General features: G+C 38.9%; 1 protein-coding gene across 4 annotated transcripts in view; it reads right to left on the minus strand.

Annotated features, from left to right (window-relative positions):
• Nucleotides 1–13,001, minus strand: part of TOX3 (TOX high mobility group box family member 3) — a 146,294-nt gene extending 133,293 nt beyond the window's left edge. For all 4 annotated transcript variants that reach the window (XM_066584021.1, XM_066584020.1, XM_066584019.1 and 1 more), the window contains exon 1: nt 12,323–13,001. In XM_066584021.1, the coding sequence (XP_066440118.1) occupies nt 12,323–12,421 (99 nt within the window). In that variant the 5' untranslated portion in view covers nt 12,422–13,001. The remainder of the gene's footprint in view (nt 1–12,322) is intronic.
• Between the last annotated feature and the right edge of the window lie 582 nt (nt 13,002–13,583).

Genomic DNA, 13,583 nt, shown 5'->3' on the forward strand with positions numbered 1-13,583 from the left:
AGTAGACTTCACCCCTTTAATTGAACTGAATAGATGAAATCCTCTGCTGCTCTAAACTAGTGTGAATTTTGATGCCGAATTTCTGTTAAAAAACCACAGTAAATTTGCAACATCTGAACACACCTTAAGGCCTCATGTCCATGGTTGTAGGTTTGCTGCAGAATCCGGAGCGGACATCCGCCTCTTCATTCCGCAGCAATAACCCTCCAAAGCATGTTATGGAAAAACGATTCTTCATGCACACGTGCGGAAACCAATTGTGGCTTTCACTCGCAGATGAAAAATAACTAAATAAAAATTCCCAGCATGCACCATGTTACTGCGGTTCTTGCACAGACGACTCCCATTAAAGTCAAAGGAAGCCGTCTGACCCACTGCTCACCCACAATTGTCATTGTGGACGGGCCGTGGATTCCACAGGAAGAGCAGAAGATTTAAAGAAAAAAAAATCTGTGCTGCACATATGCGTTGGCACAACAGACAGCACGTCCACACACATCCGAAGTACAGAAGACAGAAGACATTGACAGGTACGCAGGGTCGGCGGCCATGGGCGGATACCGTGCAGGATTTCCTATGCGGTATCAGTGCGTGCCCATGGACATGAGGCCTAAAGCAGGTCATGAGGAGGTGATGCATGATAGGGACTCATAGACCACCAAGGAGAGAATCTATGTGCCATGCACTGCCCCCTCAGGTCTCAATTTAGGCAGAACTGTTTTGCTTGTTGTGTTCCTTTCAAAAGGGATGTCCAACTTCACATTTCTCTAATTTCCCCTGCAGGTTAGAATTCCTTGGCTTTCATTGATATAATGAGCAATTCTGATAATACTGCTATTTTATTTACGCAAATAATTAATATATTTTCAAAACTGCCTCCAAGATGAGACCACGTTTGAGATAAAAGATGGATATATGATATTTCAGTCTTCTTATTCTCAGTGATGGCCCCTTATTATCTTTATAGTCTATAATTAACCCAGTTTTATCTACTGTGAATTCTTTGACTGATGGCTGCTCTAGTATTAAGCCAACTGTTTATGCGTCTGCTAAAATAATTTTCTATCAATTAGGGAATCAGTACTTTCTATATACAGATATTCAGAAACACCAAAAATATTTCTGTAATACACAATCAAGATTTTACGCATTGCTAAATGTTTCATCGTAGGGTTTCTACACAATGTGTTCTTCGACCTTTGATTACAAAAGCACTGTATTACTACAGATGGCTCCTGGCTAGTCTTGACATATTCATTATTCATATACTTTAATTATCACTTAAATACATCAATTATTGTGAATTGTCCAAGCCCTGAGGTGACTCACTAAACATTTACGCTTCATACTGACAAGCTATACACATACAGTCTGGTCTATGACAACTAATGCAGACTAACAGTGGAGCCAAACATTGTTCCCTATGGAAACTAATCAGGATCCTCCTTTCGTAGTCTACCTTTTGCTGGAGAAATGAAAAGAGGTATCTGATTGGCTGCTATGGGCAACACCTCCAGTTTTCAAGTGCCAATAATCTTTAAGTTCGAGGCCTGGTATACCTTTTTCCCTTCATGTTTTCCTGCCTATTTCCTTTGGGCACAGAGTTATGTTAGACATTAATTTATTTCTACCCAGTATTTTATGTACTTTGTAATCACTTGGTTTTCCCAGAAATAACAGCAGCACTTTCATTTAAACTAGCAGCAATAAAAGTGTTTTGTAACTTGTAAAATAATTTATTCAGTAGCTTTAAACCAACCGGATCCAGAAGAAATTACTCTGTATTTGTTTTTGCTGTTGTAATTAAAGCAAATGCTCTCAACACGTCTACACAGTGGTGCCAACATTTGATCCAACCTAAATAAATGCTGGCATTGTCAATGAAAATACCAAAGCACACGGCCACAAATAATTCTAATAGTCAAATTATTAGCGTGGTTTTCCACCGCATGCATTTTATGGCTGAACTGCTTTTGTCAACTGTGAATTTATTAAATGATGATTATTAAATGATTTATACATATCTCCATACTTACTAACCACCAGCTTAAATTGTAAGTGATAAATAGTCGTTGTACCACAGACCTCTTTTATACATTACTGTTGAAAGGCTGTGTCCATACTAATACCAAATTTATATCTCAGGAGCCTATAGGCATATATGGTGTGCTTCCGTATACCCCTCCCATCAGACAAGCCACACCTGCAATGGGTTTTCGCACTATGCTTATTAATCAACGATCAGCAGGATAGGTCATAAAAAGTTGCTGAGGTCCAACTGCGTTGATCCCTAGGGATTCAAATAATGGCAATCCCTGAGTCCCCTAGTGAATGAAGTTGTGTGTGAACTCATATGCTTCATTCATCTGTGGAACTGACTGAGATCGTCTACTGCAACATTTATCTACTTCCATAAGCAGTGAATGGAGTGGTGGTCATGCACCTGGATAGATGATAAGTGTGCTTATATGGAACACCTCTTTAAGTCATTATGGCTTTAAAATATTTAGCTGCTTCTCACAAGGTCGAGGAACCTCTGCAGCCTTCTGCTAACACCCATGTGCCACCTCTGACACCATTGTGAGTTCCTAATTAAAATATGTATGCTCAATTTACATGTGAAAACATATGGTTTATTGAACTTGCATGTAAAATTTGAGCATGTGCCTTCCTCCAGGTCTAACTATTGGCACATCTCTCCAGTACCTATAGGCAAATCCAGCCATGATCCTCCATTGTAGCTTCACTATGGTTTTCTCTTAGGCCAGTATAGCGTATTCCATGAGCGTGTTTTGAACGGGAAATACGCTGTACCAATCTCCTGTAGGTAGCCATGTTCTGTTTTGGTGCTTATTACGCGCACATACACTTCAAGATAGTACATGGGGACGAGTGGCCCACAGCGTATATCTCGCAGTCCACACACTGCGAGATACGCTTGTATGAACTTGGCATAGATCACAGTGTTTTTAAGGTATGTCGAATAAGACAGATCTTCAAAGTTGCTTCTTCAAACAAGTAGTATCCCAAAAAGAATGCAATTAAGGGATAAACATCAATTGTAGAAACGTTTTTCTAATCAGAGCATACTAATAATCTTCTAACAGTTGCACCCACTAAATGATTCGTTGAAGTATCCATGGATTAGGGATACGCATTATGTATGCTGATAAGGGCATGTGATGGTTTTCTTCTACTCTCTGATTACTTTTGGTCAGTTAACGGATCCAAGAGGCATCACAAGGATTGTGAGTACAAATGTACATGCAACTTAGCATTATTAGGTCACTTACGGATGTCCCAATGATAGGTTCCTTAAATATTTTACATTACAGAAAAACAATTTAAATGCTACACAATCACAACTGTGCGAACATCAGCACACTGATGAGTCAGCTCTCCATCCAATAATTACCAGAACTGCTATGGTCAGCATTTCCATCAGTAGCCTAAGGAAGGCATTCTCATTAGATTTCTTACTAGTCAGTAGAATAAAATACACACACATTTGGTCTTAATGTTAAATAGCACTATGCGATGATTGCATAGTGTATATATCAAAATGTAATAGTGACATTTCACCTTTTCCCTCCATAGACAGTCTAATTTATCTTCTATAAAGAAACAATGAGGACCCATTTTAGTACTACAGTAGTGATGCACCGCCAGCTCTGTACCATTGTCAAACTAGTAAAGTCTTAAAAGCACACTAGTTTGTTAGGTTACAGAATACACCACTTTCGTCAAAAATTACCTGCCTTGTTAAAATCATTACTCATACCTGTATTTCAAGTGACCACATGGACACTGAAATGACATAAGAACAAAACCAATTATTGAACTGTCCTGATAAATTTTTGCACTGAGGGAACCATTTTTGTCCAGAACAAGTTTTCAAAACTTAAGCAAATGAAACCATATTTGATCAATACTACACTCTAATCCAATGGTCTCTAACCAGTGGCTTTCTAGCTGTTGCACAACTACAACTCCCGGTATGCTAGGGGTTGTAGTTTTTCAACAACTTGAAGGCCACAGGTTGTAGGCCACTTCTAGGTTTGAAAGTGTAAGATCATTCCATCACCCAAGTGCTACTTAAATCGTGTAGCATGTTAGAGATTCCTATTCTTGTGGAAAACGCTATATTAATGCTGACCATTATGAGGGTACACCTATTCAGTGTCAGGGTGATGGTAAATGTAAATTGCTTTAATTCTGCTTTTCAAATGGACTCCATTCTTAAACAACTCATGGCATAGTGACTCAGTGGTAGCACCAAAAGTTTGCAGTACTAAAACATGCGTTTGAATCCGAATTTTGTAATGTCTACTCAATTTGCATTTTCCCTGCGGATTTTCATAGAAAGCCAACAAATACAGCTTATTGTTCAGAATTTCATAATTAATTTCTAGTTGCAAACATTAAGAAAGATCTTAAAATTACTAATCCATTATAAATTACTCAAATACATGATTGTTTTGGAACAGCTCCCTTGACAAAGGAGTTTGATCAATTAATACCGTAAGCATGGAAGACAGAAGGGGATTTAAATCTCTTGCCATTGCCCTGTGACAGTGGAATAAATTCTTGACTTTATATGAATCAAGCAATTTCAACCATCAATCAATATACACATTTCTTACTAAGTCCCTGCAGAAAAAGTGATACACGTGTGTTTTTTCCATTGAGTTTTCCTTCTCATGCATTTAAAAAGCCTCGTACTTGGTTTGCAGGATCTCATACATTTTCTGGCTTGGGGGCATTACCAGCACTGATCAGCTGGTCTCTCACATGAACATGCACAAGCTCAGTTCCCCTTTCCAACGCTGTGTAGCATAACCGCACCGACTCAATACTATATAGCTATCTCATCCTCTCTAAGTAGCTGCTGGTCCTGTTGCCCCAATAAGAGCAGAAAATGCACAGGGAGTGAGTTACAACCCTCTGCAATAGCTCAGTGGAAAGGCAGTGAAAGTCTTATCACAGCAGGGGAGCAGACTGAGGGTGCGGGGGTTCAGTCACTTTACTCTGACTGACAGAATGTGCTAAGATTTCAGTGCTCCAGTCTGCATTGCCTTGGAAAACAATACGACCATAGAAATCAAACAATTAGAAATCTTTAATGAAAAATATTTTCAAAAAGTCTTCTTTTCCAAAAGCACATTGACTAAACAAAGAGAGGCATACATAGCCTTTAAGTGATCTTTAAGGAATCAACATTTTTGTGATTCTCCAATATATCACAGTAGGATTCACAAAACAAGATGTGGGCCTCTTTTTTTAGTATACTTTTTAATTTGGTCAGTGTAATTAAGGAAGAAACTTGTAACTTTATGTTAAAATTCAAAGCCAGATTAATGCACCCAACATATCAGCCCATATTTAATCTGCTGTGTTATACACAATACATAAATACCAGGGCTAACCTTTAACACATGTCACACTTAAAAACTGATCAAGCCAGGAAAAGTTCCTCTATATAATTAAAGTCTGTTTTTTGTCTACAGGATGCCTATGGGGTACGATGACAGAAGTCGACCTTAATCTCATTAAATGTAGGATTTGTGATCAACCTGTAGCCTGGCGTGTGCTGCTGCCTGCAATTCTGACAATAGGCCTTTAACTTTGATCAGTACAGCAATTAGCTACACAATCACTGTGCAAATCAACAACTCACTTGAAGTATAAAGATTGGAGATTCCGTCAAGATAACGAGATAGGCTGATCTACCACTTTCTCAGGTGTATATATGTAACATCCTCAATCACTTTTTTCTCATCTACCTCCACCTGGCCAATAATGTGTTTTCCTGTTTGAGCATTGATTGATTGACTTGTTTCAATTCCTTCACCGACTCACACAGTCACATGATTTACTTAGCCATAGATGAATAAAGCTAGATCGCAGTTATTATGACTGACCCATGTTCAGAATTCGACCTTTAAGTAGAGTTGTTGATCATCTCTTAAAAAGAGGACACATATTTGATGGAGAAAACAAATATGAGTGTAATATTATTTCCATAAAAGCAGTGATTTCCATATTGTTCTACTCTTTACATGGGGTGTAAACCCAAAGGAAAGAGGGCAGCACAGATCTAAGCTACAGTTCATAATGCCACCCTACTTTGTCAGCTCATGACATTTACATGCTTGTATTCCCCATGAAACAACAATTATGGAGCCTCTTTTCTTAGATCTTTGTTGTGCTGTTATTCTGTTATCCTCTGTTATTCTTCTTAGAAGTGTCTGAATAAATTCACAACTTGGTGTGTCCCTTTACAGAAATATCTAACCACAGGAAAAAAGAGACCCTTCCAGCGTTGCATGAGGGTACGTGCGTGGAGCATGCTTGTTCCAGGGCTAAAGTAACTGTCTGCAGTCTATTTAAGACAGATTAGCATAACAATACATTTATTCATTGGCGGCAATTTAAAAACTGACACAAATCCGTGAAATAAAATAAATTAGTCAACTGAAGGCTTCTGTGAGAATTGCATGATAAATCAGCTGCAACAAGTACATTTTTTGAACAGCAGGCCAAGATCCAAATCATGAAATAATGTAGACAAATCATATTGAAACACACAATGCCAGTGTCGCTACAATAAGAGACAACATGATGCAAGGTGATACGTACAGATCAAAGTCGGATACAAATTAACAATACTGTGAAATGGTGATTCATTGGAGGGAAACTGGACTGAATGCATGAGTGCAGTATGTACATTTCATAAGAAGCTTCTGGGCGCACGTAGACAAACTCATATGACGATTCTGACTGATGTTCACTGCTTGAGTACTTGAGGCAGATCGGCAGTATAGGAAGGGGGGGGGGTCACCGCACGGTTTGGAATTCGATAAGTGAATGAATTACGGTTCGTCATTCAACTGTTGGTCACGTTTACACTGAACGATTATTGTACAGTTTCGCATGATTGCACAATTAACTAAATCATAATTCTTCTGTTTAAAAGGGCCCACAGACTACAAAAAGAAAATAAGATATGTGGCTATACCCATGGACGTCCTGAGAAGATCTTTAACGGAAAAAAAGAAACCTCACTGACTGTAAGATCTTGTGAGCTAGGCCTCATGCCTTATTTGAATTAGTTACTATCTAATATCTGAATTTGTCTGTCCGTGTAACCTCCGAATTGTGAAGTGCTGTGGAATATATTGGTGCCATATAACTAAAGATTATTATGACTTACTAACATGTAAGGAGTTAATTTGAACCCATCCCAATACATGAAGTATATGGTTATTACATTATTATTGGGTTGGACTTTTTTCAAAGAAATACCTAAAAGTGATTATTCTGTAATCCAGTTCTGTATTTTAGATCTTTAGTCACTCTGTGCTCCCATGAATTACATAATATTCTCCCATAGAAGAAATACTTTTGGGGTAAAATGGCTTTGGGTGAATTTGTGGAAAAACTGTAAATCTCCTTGTATCACTATATAAAAATTGAAGCATATGGAAGCAAATTATGGACCTATAGCAGACAATGGGCACCAAATACCTGCAACATAGATTCATAATAAGGCATTAGTCAATGCAATAGCATAGCTTCAAGAATCAAATATTGAAGCTGTCTTGTGACAAAGAAAACATTAGTAGTTGAATTAGGTTATTCTAGGATTGAGAATCAATGTCTTCCCCAGATTTTCTGTATAGCAATCTCAGAACTTGCCCCCCGAAACAGGGGAGCACCAATGAAGAGGTATAAGGGTTTCCCTGAAGAAGTTCCTTGAAGCCTAGCATATTAATTACAATGAGTTGTCTACTCTAGCCGCCAATCGCAGAACTTGGAGGCACATCACGCAAGAGGTTTCCTCTTTTGAGATCGTTCATTTGCCTGCTCTCGAAGACAAGAAGAAACCTTTCCCTGCAATTGTTGTGGCCAAATCTGCCTATCCCAAATTGGTCTTACCAGCCATCAGCAAGCCTGTAGTAGATGTGGCTTCATTCATGAAGCCAAGCCATCTTACTAAGTTATTCATGGATACAAAGTAAGGTTTGGCAGTATTTAAATGCACCATGATGCCCAAACTGTCCAATTTTTGGTGGCCATGTTAAGCAGTGTCAGTCCTATAGAATTTGAATGAAATGGTAGCGTACATATTTAACCACCCGTCCTTTCACACAGGGAATGCAGGACCTCCATTTTAATGACTGGTGATAAACATTTATGATGGAAAAGCCCCTCGCAAGCGTACATACAATTTTGAATTAGTATGCTGGCCACAATCCCATGAGCACGGATGGAAATTTCACAGCGAGTATGGTCATATTCCTCCAATTTCAAACTAGGGCATTTAGAGTACTGTGCGTTTCAACGTATGTAGCTTATATACTAAGGATCCTTTTACAGAGACCAACAATTTAGCATGAATGTTCATAGAATGGTAATTTGCCTAATTATTGGCCTATGTTTACCCAACCAGCTGACATACAAGCAAACATTCCTATGTTAGCCAATTGCATTTTTAACAGTCAAAAACAAAAATCTTGGCAGCACATCTTCCAAGTGAATGGGACAGGCCATGTGCTGGTGACAACGATTAAAAAAAAACAAAAAAAAAACCTCTGGATTTTTCTCTTTTTTTTACCAAGGTATGAATAATGCTTTATTGAGGAGGACTCTGCTGTAATTCTTGATGATGGCCCATCATGTGACTGCTACACCAAACTCTAATTTCATAGCATGTGTTGTGTGCTCTGGGAGTAAACTTCCAGGCAGCAAAGCAGATGATGTGAAATTGGAGTGGTTTTATCTACAATAAATTGAAAGTCCAGCCCTACTCATACATTAATGGGACATGTAAGTTCCCTGCCCCCCTAAAAAATTTTTTAATGAAATTCAAAGTGGAGAGAAGAGTTTTGGGAAGAGGGAGGGGATGGAGGGGACACAAATGACCATACGACTTCTAATTCACCCCTATTTCAGCCTGTGTGAAAGGCTAGGTAAACGAGCACTAATCTTGATGATCAACACTTGGTTAAAGGAGTTTTGTCATTTTTTTTCCACTACTGATGACCTCATCAATAGCAGATCAGCCTGAATCCACTGCTCAGGATCACTTCCAATCAGTTTATCTTCTGGCCCGTTCTAAGTGTAGTGGGCCTGAATGTCCATGTAGGTAGTCAGGGCAAGATGTGTAACAGATGGTTTCATTCCTATTAATAGCAACAGGAGTGAAGCAGTCGATTACACGTCCGACCCTGACCACTGACGTGGAAGCCAGGCCCTAGTGGTCAAAGCCAGGCCCTAGTGGTCAAAGCCAGGAGTGCAATAGATGGCACTGCTCCCACTTATTTCAATAGGAGTGAAGACCTCTATTACACTTCCGGCCTTGACAACGACAGCAGGACGGAGGATCAGCTGATTGGTGGGGATCCCAAGCGCAGGATCCCCACCGATCTGCTTTCGATGACCTATGCTAAGGATAGGTCATAAGTAGTAAAAAAGTAGCAAAATGCCTTCAGTGCTGATATTGGTATATGTAAAAGGGTCTTAAATTTTGAATTCTACACAATTTGTTTGCAAAGCATAACAGATGGCAGTCCTATCTATATAAACCTATTACATCAATGCAAACGATAATCATATATAGATGACATATAACATTTTAAATGTAATTTATTTGGGTGGGATCGAAGTGATCTCACTACATGCAGTGGTAAATGGCAACACGATTTACCGGTAAAATTGTACAGCTATTGGCCACCACAGGTGAGTGTGGTTTGGCTAGATGTGGCCAGCAGCAGTATCTGAAATCAACCTAACGTACACAGGTGTATCTGTCAACCTGAATTGATTATTAATTTGACATTTTGAATTTAAAAAAAGAACATAATTGCAAACAATATGAGAACCACCTCACACATTTAATTTTCACTTGCCTATCAAAATAAGTCTATTTCACGAATTTGCTTATTAAAATATTCCCATTCAGTATAAAATGATTTCAGTGCTCATCACTCAGTCGTGTTTGACTGCATTACCAAAGACAATTATCCTCATTGAATTTTCATAGAATTACCTTGAAATAATGCCCCTCAGTAGGGGGGCCGTGCCTATTAGGAAGTAAGTGAAGAATATTTTGATTTCATTGGATGTGATTTAAAAAGGGGGTGTGTGTTCTGGCAAAATGGGAGAACCATTATTGGGCATGACATTAACTGAATGAGACACAATTGAATCTAAACGCTACTTTGGCTGTCATTTCGAGGTTGTTTATAAAAAGTAAATAGTAAGAAAGTCCACTGCTTCAGCTGCTAGACTGCATTCTATAATAGTTTTATTAAGCATGTGCCTCGTCAGCTGTATTTAATAATATATATAATTATTTGGGTTTATTTATAAATTCATATACAGCCGCACAAATATATTCTGCATAATGGTAAATGGAAGGAATATGCACATTTGTATGAAAAAGTTTACAGTTTTGAAACTTTTGGGTTGTTTGTATCAACTGAGGCTCTAGATCTATTCCTGAAACCAAAAAACAAAGAAAAATGTAAGAAAATGTGTTCCAGCTGCATGCAGATTATATTAGCAGATATGAAATGTATATGCCAATAATATATACAGTAGCTAAAGCATTTTATTCACAGGCTTCTGTTAAGCTCCTCTTAATATGAGTGTCTCAAGATTATAGTAATTTCTGCCCATAAACAGTCCAAAAACCCCACAAATTAATTAATTTACAGAACTGACTGGTAAATCACCCATTCCCATTTTAGCATCTTTCTTTGTTTCACTTTCATGGCAAAAAAAATGAAATCATCCGAGTATCAGTTTACTTCTTCAAAGTTCTTAACATTAAAAGGAATACAGTATAGTATACCTGCCACTGAAGGGTCATATTCCACTAATATGGTCTCCAGGGAATAGGTTCATGCAACACACAAAGGCCCACAGTTATCAATGTATTTGCACCTTTTCTGGCACATTTTACTCCAAAATAATCCTATTTGCTGCGCGATATTAACTATTTGCACCATGTGGAGTGAAAGTGGGGGTGTGGATTGCTGCTTGGCAAGGATTTAGAAACATTTACAAAAAAAGTCATAAGTCGCAAGAGAAGTCATGACTGAGAGAAAAAAGTTGCATGTCTATTCTACACAGATACTGGAGTAGAAAAAGTGTCAAACTCCACATCACTGGCTAAGAGTATGTTATAAGGGATTTGTCATAAATTTGTCAGAACCTATGAACTAGTTGAGATTTTACTCAAACATTGGTTCAAATTGCGGCATTTTTGATGAACATGATAAAAAAAACTACTTATACTTGTGAAGAAGCCACATGGATACCAGAGCATCAATAAAATGTACCTCTACATAACTGGCTATATGCCAATCTTTTAAAAGTCTAACACTGCAAAGATTGATGCCCATGTATGTGAAAATAAGCATTGGTGCCACCTTTGATGTGTGTCCTGTTACAGTTAAACTTTTCCTGCATGTAAACTTCTGGAACACAGTGCAATCTGTACAGACATAACATAAATGGGGCACAAAACACCTACACAATATATAAAATACCTCAGTAACCCTAATAGTTAAATCCACACACTCCCTTACAACTATATTGCACAGATCCCAATTTACACCCCCTACAAAAGCCAGAAAACTTAAATAATAAGATAATGTAGTTCTAGTTCTCTCCAGTCCCTGCCAGCTGTCATTTGTTATGAAAAGTGATTAAGCTAAGGAGCAGTTTATAATCCTGATATAACATGAACCAGTAATTTATTCCCCTAACAATAGCACAAGAGGCAGGATATGCACACAGTACAAGTCAAACATTCCACACTGTGTCTATCCATTCACATCAAATATACTGTTGTCAAAACACTGCAACATTATGACAAAGGACTGAGCTAGGATACATCTCATGTAGACACCATGGGTGGATATTAGAGAGGGGGGATAAAAAAAAGAAAAACCTCAACACAAGAAAGTTCCCAGTACAAAGACTCAACGCCCTGTACATAATTAGCACATGTGCAGCTCAATATACCCACATCATTTTGTAATTAGATGTCTAATGTGACTAAATAGTAGGCACTCATTAATTGAGAGCTTGATGACACATCAACCATACCATGAGGTATTTAAGACAAGCACATTGATTGCTTGTCTTTTAGCTAGAAGACACATCATCCTTACAAAGCTTCTCTAACATGACATGTCTCTGCTACTCAGGTAGGACCCAGAACATGAAGGAGAACAATCAATCGTATCAATTCAAGAGGAAACATACAATATAGTGCACTATTTACAAACAGAAGTAGAATAATAATCACCTTGTAACTGTAGTAGTCTAAACATTGCGAAAAGTCCAGATTGGGTGATTCTCCAGTCAGGGCATTGCCAGCAGCTGCAGGGTAAAACCTTACATCCATGTTTTAAGTAGTCAAGTTGCAGTTTCAAGCAGTCCTAGTTCGAGTAGTGGGTCAGCAGCATTCAAATTCTTCTTGGAGTCTTTCAGGTGCAGATAAAATGCAAGTTGCAAACTAGAGCTGCTAAGATTCGGAACATAAGACAGGAGTTCTGGAAGTTCTTCTTGTAGTAGAGAGGTTTGGGGCTGTTAGTTTTAAAAATGCAAGCAGCCAAACCATAGGACTTGCCTATGCATTGATGCACAGCAGCTGCTATACACAAAGGAGCCACGCGTTGGGTTATTGGGATCAGGAGATCCCACAGCAGAAGCTGATCACACAAGCTAGACAAGCACCCAAAACAATGCAAAAAAGCACCGCCTAAAAGCAGAGATCACTGTCAAACCATAATGATAATAGAGAACAAAGTAAACTCCAAACAGATCCAGAGGATTTTATTCCAGAAATAAGGGTTTGTGCAATGATGGATACACGAGTTTCTATGAAATGACCTCTCTGCCTGGTTAAAAGAAAGGGAGGGAGTGGAGAGGGGGGTTATTGAAGAACAAAACAAAAAAGTCTTTGCAGCCAACGGTTGCAGAGTGGAGTTAGAAGTGGTAGAGAGACAGGAGCTGCTGCTGGCAGGGCTCCCTGGGAGAAATGAATAGTAATAGGCAATGACAAGCAGGAGCTGGGTCCCTCCCTCCCTCTACCACTCCCACTGAGTGCAGCTGCTACTGTGTACATAGTGTGGACATACTGATGCAAGGAGGCACCTACTGTTGTTCCAGGGATGCTGGGATCCAGCAGGCACTGCCATAGGTGTAATGCTGGGGCTGCACTTCTACACTGTGTGCTGCTATCTGCTGACTGTCAGGATGTTTGCATTGTTCTAATAGTCCCAAGATGTTGCATGCTTCTTGTCTGTTTCAGCACAGTGGATATTGCAGACTGGATGTGTGTTCTGACAGAGTGCACAGCATGAACTGACAAGGACGCAGTACGTTGTAATAATCTTTCTTTAAGACTTGGTTATCTTCCTTGTGGAGTGTTTCTTAAAGTGGACGTATCACCAGGTCTACATTGTAACTGTAGAATATCTTATTGCCTGTGTAGAGGATATATAGCCACATACTGAGTGCTTCAGACACTCAGGAAGGGGGGAGGGGGTTACACTTTTGCAAAG

Source organism: Eleutherodactylus coqui, chromosome 11 (genome assembly GCF_035609145.1).
Source record: "Eleutherodactylus coqui strain aEleCoq1 chromosome 11, aEleCoq1.hap1, whole genome shotgun sequence".
Taxonomy (NCBI): domain Eukaryota; kingdom Metazoa; phylum Chordata; class Amphibia; order Anura; family Eleutherodactylidae; genus Eleutherodactylus; species Eleutherodactylus coqui.